The following is a 15,940-nucleotide window of genomic DNA, read 5'->3' on the forward strand; positions in this document are numbered from 1 at the left end:
AATTTCCTCTAAATACCACATTAAGCACAGTAAATGGTCCACTCAAGATTTTTGGCATAATTATATGCATTAAGAATATAAATATTTTCTCGATTCCCTACAATTTAAGTTAGCAATTGTAAAAGCCATCAGCAGAGAGTATGTCAACAGTGCATGTGTACACTGCTCCTTTCTTTCCCTCTCCTGTGGAACAAACTGGCCTCTCAAACTCTCCTCACACAAGCAGACCAAAGAAACTGGCAAAAAAAATTATACAATTCATCACTGTATTTATCTTCAACTTGGAATGAAAGAAAGGTGAACATTCCCAACTGACATCATCAGTTAGAGGAAATAAGAGTTCATCCATCCGTGAGAACTCTGGCAAGTGCTTGCAGCAAGAGGTCAGCAAATTCTGCTTGGCACATCCCATTCATCAGAATATTGCAGGAAGGAAAGATTTTCATCCAGTATAGATTGGTAATAAGAACAAACTGAATCTACCAGCTCTTTGCTGTATGTGAAGTATCTCCCATACCATACTGGTGATTTTAACAACAAATGATGAACAAAAGATCATCTTTCAAACAGTTACTATATTCTCAGGACAGGACCAAGACAATAAATGTAAGGGAGGAGAATGGAAGGGATTAAAGCTACTTAAACCACCATTAGGAAGATTTTGCTTTACTCTTCATAGTACATAGATGCTGACAAATACAATGACCATAGGCAGAGTGTAAGTATTCATTATTAAGTCATTGTCCATCACAGTAACAAAACAAAGCTTGACACCTTTCTTTTAAGCGGAATATGCACTACATGGTTCTGGTACCATTACACTAAAAAGGAGTCTCTAACTGCTCTTTTCATAACTGCAGTTGCTTTTCCTGTAAAAAAATATGCTTGATTTGATAAACTAATCTTATTTTTTAAATGACAGACTTTACAATGGAGACTTGTGAAAGCATCCCATTCAACCCAACACTGGAAGTTCAAATCCAGTGAACGCTGATCCTGACCTATTGTAGAAGCCACCTTTCAACAGAAAATTGGAAGGTCAAACAGTGTGCACATTGAGTGTGACCTAAAGATTGTGTCTTCATATCACTAACATCAATAATCTGTATCAGCTCAAATATAAACAATACCCTTGTAGTCAGATACGTAGACCTCAATACTGTTGACATAAGAATTCCTCTGTGCTGGAATTCAAGATTTTGAGCACCAACAAAAGGCTCAAGGAATAGCTATCTGTTGCAGAGCTATCAATTTCTAAATTGATATCAGACTGGAAGGACATTGGAAGAGAATCCCGAAATAATGTTCACTTCACTGTATTAGATGGTATTAACTTAGAGACTTGTCTCCAGGACTGAAAAATCCCACCAATTAAAGAATATTTAAGATTAATTTTATCATTTGTACATTCTGATTTATAAAGTCATACATATTTGAATTTTATTTTTAAATCCCCTGCTATCCAAAATGACAGATCACTAATAAGCTAATAATAAAGTTTAACTCAATATCTGTCTCTGCATATACCAGCACCAGACAGATTTAAAATATAAAATCAAAAGTACTCTGCTTTCTGAAATTATATTTGCACTGTTTTAATACATGCAAATAACAGGAGTATTTTTATTCTATAATATCTCTTTAGAAGGTTATAGCCAAAATAATATTTAAAGGTATATAAAGTCTGAAAGACTTAGTAATAGCAGACAGTCATTTCTGAGAAGGCAGTGGGAATACTTGCAAAACAGACAATACGTGTGTAAAGGAAGCTATTCCAAGCGTATGTCAACATTACATGTTGGTGATCTTGGATCATATTGTGCCACTGATTTTTAAGTAGAACTTGGGAATTATTTCATTGATAGCTCCTTAACAACAGTCAGCTATTTTATTTCTGCTGACAGGGGACTGAGAAATCAATTCTCTGAGAGACAGGAAAAACACTATTCAACTGCCAAGCCAGGTCACTGCACAAAGGTGAATTTATCACCTGTAGGCAATGTAGGCTTTGACAGAGAAAAAATTATAATTAACAAGTTATAACGCCACGCAAAATGCAGGCAATCAAGTACAAATCCCAGATTTCTAAGTACTGTCGACTGATGTACAGTGTCAATTTTTTATGTTTCTCCTCCTACACCTTTTGGAGATTTCAGACTACCAAGTTACAATTGTGGTGGCTTATTGATAAAGTGGATCTTCCAAAGGAGACAATTCATATTTATAAAATGAGACAAATGACTTCTATAACTCTCAACCAGTTAAAATTCTTGAGACATTCTCAAGCACCTTCACCTTGAATTGTTCCAAAAGGAATGGGGGAAAGAAGACAATAAAAAAGATAGACACTAAAATTTTAACACTGTGCTTAAAAACAAAACCAAAACAATCTATGAATACCAAGTTTTTTCCTTCATAACCTCCTGGTTTTCCTGAAAGGAAAAATGACTGGGAACACTTGGTGCACAGACAAGAGCTGTTTGTTCCACATGACTGCTACAGAAGAAGAATATTAGCAATGGCTGTGTATGATATTGGCAAATAATTTAAAAAAGCAAATCCTGAGAAGTTCTCTCCCAGTCCTGTCCCATCTTCTATTTTTTTGAAGACAACCTGTTTGGAAAAAAGTATTCATTTCAGGCCATACTGTCTCTTCATTATTTATTTTTTTCCACTGGAAAAAGCAAGCCTTGAACAGTAGCTGCAAGCCGCACGGAAACATTATTAATTGTGCTGGACAGGGAACTCTCTCTCTGTGACAGACAAGCTAAATGCAGAATGCAAGGGACTGGGGAAGTGCACACTGATCAAACTGCCAAAATATACTCCTGACTTCTGGCTACCACTTTAGGAAGGTGGAATAATCTTTAACTGCTTTTTTCATTAATCTCACATGGTTTCCCTCCTAGACCAGTAAATCATTTACTGCATAGTCAATTCTGCTGTACCGTACTATAGTATATTATATATAATGCAACCACAGGCCTTCTGTGCAACACAAAACATGAAAGGAAAAGAGGCAAGGCAAACTGTACAGGAGTGCCTCCCAACCCAGTGGATGAACATCTAAAGCCCAGTAGTGGCTGGAAATGCCCAAGAGCTGCTGTTACAGTCTTACAGCTACACAAACCTGCTTCTGGAAGCTGTGTAACTGGACCTAAGGATTGATTTACCTGGAGAAGAAAGGAGCTTTCACAGGCCTTCACCATTATAAAAGTCCATTTTACAAAGTCTAGTGTATATACATTACAATTCAAGCATAAAAGTCACAGGGAAGAGAAGCAAGAAGGTCCAAGATCAGCAAGATTCACAGGCATTATGCCCCACACTTCCTTGAAGAGACTCCCTAGTGACTATAGTTCCTATGTGCAGCCTTTGTCTCAAGGGAAGAATTAATTTGTGCCTCCCCACTCTGTTCAGTCACCCCTTCCCATGAAACAAAGGAATTTCACGCCTTTGAAACCTCTATTGTTGTTGACAAACTCAGCTGAGACTGGTCATGTGTAACAGCTATTATTGGGAACAGAACCGGCAGAGCAACATGACGTCAAGAACCTGATCTTTTCTGTGCATGTGTTCATAAAAACAGGATTAAGAAAACACAACAAATGACAGGAAGTGTACGTCACAAATACAACGTGACAAAATCATTTTGACAGGTGAACTACAGACGAAGTAATAGTAAGGAGACTGAAGGAAGAGGCAAAGAAATGGATGAGAAACTGAAGCTGGGTAAAGAAAGATTAATAACAAAGATTTGAAATTCTTCTTTAATTAATTTAAATTGCATTTCTAGATTTGAAGTTTTTATTTAGTGTCTCCTTTAATCTGAGGATAATCTGGCATTTTCTGTTTTGAAAGACATACCAACTTCCTGTAGTTAAAAAATGACGAAGAACAACTTTTGCCATACAATCGTAACTGTACCTACCACCCATTAAGTTACACGGTCACTATTACAAATTCTATTTAAAACACACCAGTTATGATTCTTTGTAATCATAAAAGTGCCAACTTCTTCCTTTGCACACGAAGAACATACATTGTGATACAAAATCCTCAAAGCATCCACAGAGGTACATTCAAAAACTAGACAGGAATGTTCCATCACAAGGAGCTGAGCAAAGCTGTTTCCAAAGACAGCCACACAACAAAGTGAGTGAGAAGAGCTCGAGGCTGGGGCAGAACAGCATCACAGCACTCCTCATTTTCATCCTGTCATACCAATATGAAATTTAGCTTTAGGATGAACTTTCAATCCGCTACGGACAGGATTTTTGCTTGCCCCTTTCTTTAACATGAATTAAAAGGTGAAATACTGCGTGGATGCTATTTGAAACTGCAGGCATAAACTGCACTGTTCGTCTAAGCATGTGAAACCTTTTGTGAAAGATAAAAATCGCTGCCCACATGTACTCAGGGCTGGGTTCTCATGACAGATAAGACCTGAAATGAAGGTTCTTAAATGAAGGTTCTCTCTCTCTGGGCTTACATAAAGCCTTTAAATCTTCCAACAATAGCTATTTTTTCTGGCCTAGACGAATCAAGAAATAAAACAGTTTTCATGCCAGATGAAGACTAGTTCTTCACCAACAGAAGCTACCACAGAAGTGCTTTTTAACACTGCATCATGGAGCTGAATATTTTGGAGGGGGATGTTCACTTTCAGCTCCTGTCTGTTTCCACACACTAGGCAGGGTCAACAAATTTCACTGCACTTCAACATTGATAAATTAACCTGGCAGCACCAATATAACAATGTTTTTCTTAATACTTGCTATCAAAAAAATCCATCTGAGAAAAGAGTATCTTCTTAATATTACTTGCTAGACATAAAATAATCTATTTCCACACTGATAAACTGCTATAATAATTAGAGAATGCATTTTATATACCACCTGAAATATTCACAGATTATTAATGACAAAGAAAAATGAATGACTACTGGCAAAGTATAAGGGACTAAAAAGACAAGTAGCAGTAAAACAATTTGCAAAAAATATACTTTGAAGTTGATAATTATTATACATTACTAATTTACAAAGAAACATCACTACCCTGTGATAATTGAGCTCATTTAAGCAGCTTTTCACAACAACATTCTAACATTAATTTCAACTAGCAGTCTTCATTAAACATGCCCTAAAAGACACAAAGTGCAATCACAAAAAAATACATTCACTTGCTGGCTACAGGAATACTAATATCATCATCACAGTAGAACTTAACAGCAGGAATAAGTCAGAAGTAATTCTGAATTACAACTTAGACACTGATATAAGTTTGACAAAGAATTGGCAATTCTCATACAAAGCTGTGTCAGCAAGAAAATAACAGCTGAATTTCAAAAGTTACAATTAGCTACATCTATGAAACCTTACACTGACAGCACAGCCAGTCATTCTAGTATTTTTTCAACTCATAATAATAATTACTTTAAAATACATAGTAAAAATAGTAGTAGTGTTTTGTGTTACACATGTGGGATCAATAAGAAAACCCAACAATACAAATATTTCAATTCAATGCTGAGAAGACTTAATGATTTACTTTTATAGGTCATGTACTTACATATTCAGGTTTTAATTTCTTGTCTCCTCCTCTTACAGCTACTTTTTCAAGCTTATCTATGCTCTGCATGATCAGCTCCTCATCCTTAAGTCTAAGTTCTTCATGTATAATTTCGATGTCACGAACAGGATCTACACTTCCTTCAACATGAGTGATATCATCATCTTCAAATGCTCCTAAAAGAAAAGAACATTTAAATTACCTATTAAGCTAAAAAGACAAGACATATATATTTAGAACATACTAAAATGAGTCAAGAAAGTTTGAAATTGAAAAGCCACATGGTTGTCCCGCCCATGTGCAAGTGTCTTGTGCGATGTTTTATATCATACTGGTTTAGTATGTTAATTCACAGATCAGCTCCAGGATCCAAAGCTCCCTCTATGTATATTCAAAGCATAGCACTTTGCCATTTCAGGACAGGACTTAGAGCCTACAAAGGAGTAGGCTGGAGCAGTTTCCTGAAAATAGCTGGTGTGTTTAACAATATCTAACCCACAAGTAGCAAACAGAGTAGCTAAACTGAACATTGTGGAACATTTTAATACACACAGTAATGATTGCAAGAATCATGGAGAGAAAACCTTTCAAATCACCTTGGCAGATCTCACTGGCTGCCCAATTTTATGCATTAAGAAATGAAGAAGTTCTAGACAAAGAATTCTGAAGTTCTGAACGACTCTTAGTGTTTCCAAGGGAAACAGGGCTTAGAAAAAAAGGCCTGAAATCATCTGGCAGACCTCGTCCCTGTTTCAATCTACTTTATCACTGTGGTTCTGACGGTGATTAGATAATGAACCACTCAGACACACAATTTACACAGCAGCTAATTTCATCGGCCTGATTTGAGGGTATGGTTTTTAGGGGGCCATCAAAGAAGCAGATGAAGGTGCATTTGTCATATATGAGTGACAACCATTCACAGTATCTGAACAAAATGGTGCTGGCCCTTATTAGAAACACATGCTATTATCACATATTTAAAGTGCAGTTGAAGCCATAATTTCAAATTGCCAACTGGAAACATAAGGTTAAAACAACCAGATATTACTGACGCATGTGTGCTGACTTCATGCCCTTCTGATGACAATCTGGCAACATAATTCAACTAGGATCGAAATTATCAGATAAGCAGCATCACTTTAAAAAAATCCTGCTCTCCCCAAAAAACCAATACATGTTTTAAAAATAAAAATATTAACAGATAAAAAGAGTTTATTACTTCTTCCTGGATCAAGTTTTAGAGTATTTGCATGCCTAACCTGTAACATTAAAGATATGCATGAGAAGGCAACCATGAAAAAAGAATGTTACTTGAACATTACCAAAGTTAAAACTTATTTCTTACACAGGAAAAAAAATCAAGACATTTCTTGTACTGAAAAATATAAGAAACAGCATAAACAAGAAACAATCAACTGATATATAGAAAGTTGTGGGGGTTCTTTGTCATCATGAACATCTTAAACTTCATCTTTTAACTTACTGAAAACCAAGATTTTAGCAACAAAGCTTTTACACCAATGTACACACAACACAGGTTTAAAAGGTTGTTCATAGTCAAATATGAAAATCATTTTTACATCATTTTTACATTTTTTATGAATACTCTTTCAAATAGTGGTTACCAGAAGTTCCCTCCTCTCTCCATAACTGTTTCTCTCCAAAGATGATCAGTGAACTCCCTGGGTACTAGATCCTGATGCTAGCCATGATGGGAGAACAGGCTGCTCTGTTAAATGGGAACACTCCACACTAATCTATACCAGTGCCAGGCAATCAAGGAACAGACACCATAGCCCTCATCTTCCATAAATCCCTACTTGCACACCTGACAGAATGAGATATAGTTTGTTCAGATGAGCAAATACTAGAGAACAGTTTAACTGCTCCATTCTAATTTACAAGGGAAATATTAAATAAAAAGGGTAGAAGTAGGAAGATGTTACCACACACACCAACAAAAATCTACTTGCCTCAGCCTTCTCAACCGATACGTAGCATTCATTCAGCTAAAAGTCTAACTTTCTTCCTTGTATCAGGAAAAAAAGCCTCCAGGACCATGTAAATAATACAGTCTCACACCCTTCTGCATCTGGTGTCCATGGGTTTGAAAAGCAACAAAAGTCCCCACACTGTTAAGTCAGGGAAAAAGCTGCATGACCATGAAGATCTCACATTTAGAACACAAAAATAAAAAGTAAAGTAAACACCTTATTTTGGTCTTAAGGAAGAATGAAGCTTTTCTGAAAAAGTAAGTGTAAGGTGAATTAGCAACAATAAAAAACAGCTTATATATTAGTTATACTTTTCTGTTCTCTTCAACAACATCTTCATTTCTTCACATCTTCCCATTCCTTTTCACAAAAAAAAAAAATTGTTCTTTATTCATCCAAACCCAATTAACTCAGTGTATTTCCACCTCAATAAAATTGACTCTATAACTTCACCGTTACTCTCTTCTCAGCCCACTATAGCCTTTAACCCATGGACCTTTCAATGTTCTGCCAGAGTTTTCTTCAAGTCTCCTCCTTCCATCATGCCAGTGTCAGCAGCCATCCTGCAGTTCATTCAGACAACAGAATAACAAGAGATCTGTGTCTGGCACAGGCAGTTGTTTGCTTGGGTAAAAAGCCCCTCTGACTGAGCTGATGATTTCCCACTAGAGGTAACACTTTAACCTTCTTTCCTCCTCACTGGGTTACTTGACTCTTCTCATGGAATGAATGAACACTAGTTGTATATGGATTCTAAGTTTAAATTTCCATTTTACATTTAGAGGAATTCCCATTTAGATAGACACAGTCCCTAAGAAAGTGGCAGCTTTAAGATTTTTTTGGTACACAGAAGACTAAACTGGCAGTAATGTCCACATCTTAGTACAAATGAGAGATTCTTCAAGGCAACAGATACTGAGCTCTTTTTGTCAATCTCTTGATCAGAGTTTCTCCATGTCAGCCTCAGCCATCAACATAAACCAGATCACACTCTGACCAACAGCCTAGCTAGAGACACGACAGGGACACTCCTTCAGGGATGAGGCAGACTCAGAAGAAGAGAAGGAAAAGGCAGAGTGACACCACTAGGATGAAGAGCCTCAGTTTTTAACTTTGTCTCAATATCCACGCGGGATTATTTTGAACAATCTATTATGCCAGGCTCCAGCCTGTCCTGTAGTGATGGTCTGGTACAAATCACACTGAGCACTGTAGGGAATTCAATTCTAGTCTGCAGAGCTGCATGCAGACATAGCAAGCCAGAACTGGTGGCAACCTTACAAATTAGGTTTTGAGCAAGAGCTGAGATCTCTTGGAAAAAGTACAGCTGTGAGAAACTAGCAGTTAAACTACTAGAAAAATGTTTTACTCAGGACCTGATTTTAAAAACTGCCTATACAAAAATGCAAAGTAGTAGGAAAAAAATGGAGTTATAAAACTGAGTTTATAAATAAGATAAACAAGAAAATGTGCATATTATTTACAACTTTCAATGATGAAAATAAGAACTATAATCTCAATCTACAAACTTTACTTGTAATAGATTGTTAACAGCATATTGTTATTTATTACTTTGTCTTTCTGCCTTTGTGTGAAATTCCTCTGTCAAGCAAGGCCTTTACCTCTCTTTTGTTAGGGAAGATGATATGATAGCCCCATCTTCCCTGCAGCACACACAGCAGCAAAACAGAAAATCCAAAGGCTTTATTTTAAAAGTACAACAAATGAAGTACTAAGAATCCCATCACTGTCCAATTAAAGGTAAAGATAATGCAATAGCTGTACAACAAACATGATGAACAAGGTGGACACAGGCTATTAACACTGAGTAGCACCAGACCAGTAACTGGTATGGTGCACTATGTAGAAAATCAGCCCGATGAAACCAAAAACTGCTGAATTGTAAGAAGCAGGGAGAATGGGAGGTGGGTCTTGAGATACAAGATGACAGCAAAGAAATTAGAATTTTGTTTTTCTGAAGGAAGAGGTAAGACTGTCTTGGGTATCGGGCAAAAAAAAAACCCAAAATCAGTTAGTTTATGGACGCTGAAGAAGAAAAATAAAAACAAACATTGACAAAGAAATCCTCAGATTGGCTTGTCTGATACTGCTCTCTCATTACAACAGAATCTATGAGAAAAAAATAATGGGGAAAAGGAAAAGCAGACATTTGGTAGTCTTATTTTGATCTCAAGCTGAATATAGCTTGGGAGAGCTTGGTAGAAAAATGAGGGAGCAAAGGTTCCCCAAAATTATACTAACAGGGCACCCAGGTGAAGAAGCAAAGACTAGAATGGGATTGTTGTAAAACAGCAGAGACTGCAAACATGGCCACGTGTCAGAGGTAAAGCCCACACTGACGATGAAGTGTGTTTAAATTTGGTGAACCTCAAACAAACCACGTCTGTCTTCTTACTGACATAATGAGGCCTCAGTTTCTGTAAACAGGAGGGAGGTTTACAAGGTTAGCAACTTGTTCACACAATATCCTCTGTAGTACACCCACACCTGCAGGACACAGGCAGCTGAGCTCTGTGGTCTAGCATCCTAAGTTTCCAGGAAGAAATTCATTTTTTCAAAGTTGTGCTAAAAAATTAATCTTTAAAAAGCTGTTATGATATTTTGGAATTTCAACAAACAACAAATTGCTCTAACTACTTTATTTATTTTTAAATTATACTAATTAAAAAGCATATTTACAATTAACATCTCCAAAACTAGTCACACCACTGTGTTCTCAACACAGTATGACCTATGGACAATGACCTTCTCCAATGAATAAAATGAAAATCCATTGTACTTGCCATGTCTTCACCAATGCATTTGCTTTTAAAACATAAGGGGCCTTGGTATTTCTCGAACATTACCCCAAATCACAGCACCTTCCTTTTGACTGCTTCCTTGAGTTATACTGCCTGTGCTCCAAATGTGCCCTCTTTCTACTGCAGGAAACTATGGCATACTACTCTAAGAGGAAAAAGGAATCAATCTGCCATATGGGCAAAAAAATACATACATAAAGTAGACTTACTCAAAAATCTCCCCAAGGAACCATATGTTTGTCAACAGCCAAGCTAATCACACAGCAGTAACAGGAAGGTCAACTGGGAAACTCTAATTAGTAATTTAATTACTTTAAAAAATCATTACAACTTCTCTGGCATCTCTCTTGCATATCCTAGCAGAGGTAAACTACAATTTCATCAGAAGTTTGTCAAAAGGAAGTTGAACAGAAACCATGTTTCTTATTTTAAGTATCCTATATAAGCTTTTTCTCAAATAATCTCCCATAACATCCTGATGGATTTGCGTTCTACCTTTAAAAATCCCCATCCCTTCCTTTAGTGTACAAGAGCAAGGATTACAGAGTTAAAAACATCAGGCTCACTGCAAGTGAACATCTGCTGTGGTAAATTCCTTTAATGTTTCAGCAGTATCCAGTTACTGCTATTAAAACAAAACAAGTATTTAGACAGAAAAATGGTAAAGCATAATACTGGAGCAGGATTCATTTTTGCCAGCTAACAGCCTCAAAATAATCATATAAGCTGAAATTAGTAGAAGTAAGGGGCTTGGAAATTATCACCACCACACCCAGCTCCCTCTTCTGTCGCCCTTAGGTTCAAACTTGAACTATTCTTCAGTTTTGGGGAAGGGTTTATCTTTAGCTGAGCACTTTATCTGGGCTGTTTGGGTCCATGTGTGGTGGGCCAAAAATATGTTTTTAAGTGGCATTAAAGATATAATGCAGCAATAGCTGGTTCTGCACATTTCTTTCATATTATTGGCTTAAAAATGCAGAAAACTAAACAAATGAATGGAGAAGATGTGCAACCTGACTCTCTGTTTTTTTTCCTGTGGAAGTGCAGAAACTGTCAATTTGTAAGGTCTTGATGGCAGCCAGGACACACAGTCTAGATTTGTTCTTGACAAGCAAAAATAAGAGCACATAAATATGTATACAGGACAGCCGTAACGAATGTCACTTTTAAATGGTATCATCTAATGGCATGCACATTTCTTCCCATTTCTTTCAAAAATCAGCTTCAAAATTCCTTTGACAAAATTTACCTCTCAGCCTCCAGAAATTTTTGCATTGCTTATGTTATACCTGTCAAGATCTGATGACTGTATGTTATGTATTCATCTGAACAGAACCACTACACTTAGTTACAGGCTATCATCAACCAATTCATTCTCTTGCTAAAATCAAGTCATCCAATTACTCCTTGACTAATCAAGGCTGTTTTGGCTTTTTCTTTTTTCAAAAGGTACTCAACAGCATAAACAGTTCACTTACAAGAAATGGAAAGGGGCTAATCAGCAGAATTATTGTTTTGCTGCCACAATTTGCAGTATTTAAATGTAGTTGCTGATTGGACTGAAAGTTTTATGATATAGCATATAAAACTAGTTCGACATAAAAACGAAGAAGCCGCCTATAGCCTAAACCTTATTGTTTCTAGCTGCTCCAAGCTGCCACTGAGATGCTAAAATCCAAATCAAAATACTACTTCTAAACTTATCTTGTTCTGCTCCTAATTGCAATTATGGAAATTAATTATTATCTTCAAGATTAATTTATCTTTTATATACCAGTGGCTTCATTTCTCTAATTATCCTTACCCTTAAAATAAAATGTAACCAAACATTTGGCTAAGACTAAAGCTTCACATAATGGCATTCTGGCATCCTGCATTCATTTACTAAAGGTAAGCAGTATATTGGGACATGTTATGCTGTAATTAAGGGGGATATTTACAATTTGATCAGACTCTGAACTGCATCACAAGCTGAAACTCCCATTGGTATTTAGGGTAATGACCAGCATTTTTGTCAATAAACTATAAGGGAATGTTTAATAACACCACCAACAAACCAGACCTAGAGAATAATTGGTACTTGCACTTCCTCTCCCACGTACGTTCAATGACTGCCATCAAAGAGAGCTGCTCGGCACAGACGGGCACGTCACATCACGGTACACACACCCCCCCGGCATAAACCCTGACATAAATGAGCAATAATATCTATCTGGCCACTCACTGCTGGGAATGGGGGAGAGAACAAAACAAACTAAAATACAGTAACTTGAGTGGGAAGCTAGAAGTGGGGTATTTCTTTGAGCTACAAAAAAAAAAAAAAAAACCAAGACTGGAAGTGTAAAGAAAAAAATTATAAATAATATCTATACTTAGACTGGCTTGACATGCTATCATCAGTATTCCAAAGATTTAAACAGTAAAAGATACTGCTATTTCTGACTGAGGTACAGGTATATTTAACATTACAGAATGTACTAAACTTTGATGATAGTACATTTTACTATGCATATTTATTATTAGAAGGAGAAAATAATACCTTCAGAATCAACATTTTACAGCTCCTTAAACAAAGCACATGTTAACAAAGAACCAAAAATAAAGTAGGTTTAGCATGTTTTCCCTTACAAGCTAATTTCAAGTGAAATTAATCACCTGTAACACAAACCTAATATTCTTTAAGCAGAGTAATTTTCAGTTGAAGAAGATGCACCTGCCTACATCTTCGACATAAGCAAAATCAAGTACAAAAAACATTAAATAAAACGATGTAGTAAACCTTGACTTCTGAAGAAAGAATTTTTTTAGACATCTTTTGTGGCTTTGTTTTGTGCTACAGCCCCTTAAGTTTTGTCTTCATAAAGCCCTAACTAGTTGTAATCACTTGCAGTCTAATTGTGGACATTTATCTGCTTTTCTTATGCATAGAACATAGCTATTAAAGCTGAATGGTGATGGTGTGAAGTATAGGTTAAATTGGGTGAAATTAAAGCAAATTACTCTGGGATGTGGAACTCTGAAAATAGAAACCGCCAATGATTTGCAACCCTCTTGATGATCAGCTTCACAGAACCCTAAATGACAAGAAAACTTACATATTTTAAAGTTAACTAGATTTTTTTAAAAATAATATGTATAAATTTATTTCAAATGCAAGCAGTCACTCTGGCAATAATTATTTTGTCTTACCTGCATCGTAAAAATATAAGAAAAGGCTTTAATTTCCATTTAAAACACTTGTTTTTATTCTCAAGTTTAGCTGATTTTTAGCAACAAAAACCAGTTCAGAATATTAGGTGCAGCATTAATGACTTTGAACACAACATTACGGTTTATGTGTACCATAGAGCTATACAGACACGGGATGGTAAAAGCAGCTGCTTTGGGCTTTCTTGACTGGTGTAGTATTAGGACTTAATTCATTAGTTACCTATATAAAAGACAAGCAGCTACATTTAGCCTGCTGAGCCCTAATACCACACCAGTCAGGGGAGAGCAAACCGTTCCCCGAAAGTCTGAAACAGCAGCTGAATGGCAGCCCTTCCAATATCAAATCTATTGGGAGCATTTGACAAAAAAGGGCACATCTACTGCTGCACCAGCAGACACACAATGAGAGCGTGGAGAAGCAATACAGGATTCTAAATGACTGTAGTATCAACTTCTTAAGCATACAAAGAATTTACATTTGCATAAAAGTACTCGTAAAGCCAGTACTGCACAAGGTCAGAGATAAAAATTAACATCTCCCCGGGAAACACTGAGGCAAAGTATTCACTTCAGGACACCAGAGCTGGCAGAAGAAACCACAATCCAGTTCCTGATGGAGGCAGTTTTATCAGAGAAAAGTTGTTACCAAGATAGTCACTCCAATGAGCTTCTCTGTAAAATCCTGCTCCAGAGCTCCTATTCTTGAGTGTGTCTGACAAATATTAGTGATTTATTTCAGATGTAAAATGTGTTTACTTGCCACTGCTCTTTCATCCTGGCACCACTGGGCTGTAGCCATCACTCCACAGGCAAAACCTTCTACCTGCTGAGATTTGCTATCAAGTTGGTCATACTGAATAAAGGACATCATCTGACAGCTAAGTAATGAATCTTTGAGCCCTTTGTCCCTGTTTGCCAAGGGCTTGTTCTGACTGCCCTTGATTATGTATTTTAAATACTATCACTACACTTCCCACCAAATAGTTGGGACACAACTGGTACACCCTCCTTAATTTCCTTTCTTGCAACACACTATCTGGACAACTCAGATTCACTATCAGAAGATACCTTGAGAAGGGCAGCGCGCGATCTAAAACTTTTTGAGAGGGCTAGCATGTCACATAAATTGTTTAAAATTCCCTAGGAAAAACTAGCCTCCTTTTCAGATTTTCACAAACCACAATTGTGTTAACTGGAAGAAGAGGCAAATTAGGAACTTAGCCTGGTCAAAAGCCTAAATACCTGAAGAATGCATATGCCTGCTTCAGAGACAAGTGCTCTTGTCACCCTGAGCTCAGTCCCGTTCTATTTTATGTTACTTTCTGTACTAATGACTGAAATCCTTCCTTTGTGAGTTTAATTCATAAAAAGAGAAGCAAACAGGAACAAGGGGGATTCTCCACAGAACTCCCCTCCCTGGTGAGTGTTCTGCAGCAGCACTGCCTGCATAAAGCATACAGCACACAGGAAGGTCTGGCCACAAACATCAGTGGATAATTTCTAACATATCTGTGTACCATACATCCAGATTTTCCTACTCAAAAGTAGACTGAAATGCATATATTTGCAATCTGATGGAATCTACACTATACAAAAACATAGTTTCCTAAGCAGAAACCATTTGGAAAGTAGAAATATGCCCAATATGTATGACTGTGCATTCATACTGCTTCCAGAAACACTCTACTATCTCTGTGCTGCAGGCACAGAGATAGGCTGTGCTCCTCTTTCCTGAAGGTCAGTCATCCTGGTCTTCTCTTTAGGAATATTCAGTGTCATGCTCTATGGTGCCAGTCATACCCGGAATCTCTGAGGGTCGCCATAACAAAATATAACTGCTAGCAGTAACTATGTTTTTAAGACAATATATCTACAGAGATCATGAACAGCAACAAGCAGCCATTAGCAGAAACACACAGGGCAGTTCTACCAAGCCTTCTACCTAGACCAGATACATGGGAAACATCTGAATTATTCATGGACTATTTATCTGATTATGTCAAAGGTGCAGTAATATAAAAAACCCACTTGAGCTCTGAAGTTTTTATTGGGTCTGGAATAGCACGACTTAGCGGTTACCATGACTGTACTCCTACTGAAACACTCTGAAGTCCTAATGCTACAACAAAGTCCAAGCCACTAAACTCTGCTGAGCCCACTCTGACTCCTGTGCAGAGATAGCTCAGCTCCCTGTTCCACACTCTTCACAACCCGAAAGGTTGGTCTGCAAAATAACAAAGAGAAGAGCAGCTCAGTTCAGCACGGAATGCAAAACTACAACCGTCCTGAAACCCACAACAAACAGTACAAAATTGTTTCAATACAGCAACTTCTCTTCAA

At 37.1% G+C, this 15,940-nt stretch overlaps 1 protein-coding gene across 2 annotated transcripts in view; it reads right to left on the bottom strand.

Moving 5' to 3' along the window:
• The window catches only part of OLA1 (Obg like ATPase 1), a 128,109-nt gene that overhangs the window by 44,197 nt on the left and 67,972 nt on the right, over positions 1-15,940 (bottom strand). For both annotated transcript variants that reach the window (XM_038142019.1, XM_038142020.1), the window contains one exon: positions 5,572-5,747. In XM_038142019.1, the coding sequence (XP_037997947.1) occupies positions 5,572-5,747 (176 nt within the window). The remainder of the gene's footprint in view (positions 1-5,571; positions 5,748-15,940) is intronic.

Source organism: Motacilla alba, chromosome 7, assembly GCF_015832195.1.
Source record: "Motacilla alba alba isolate MOTALB_02 chromosome 7, Motacilla_alba_V1.0_pri, whole genome shotgun sequence".
NCBI classification, from domain to species: Eukaryota; Metazoa; Chordata; class Aves; order Passeriformes; family Motacillidae; genus Motacilla; species Motacilla alba.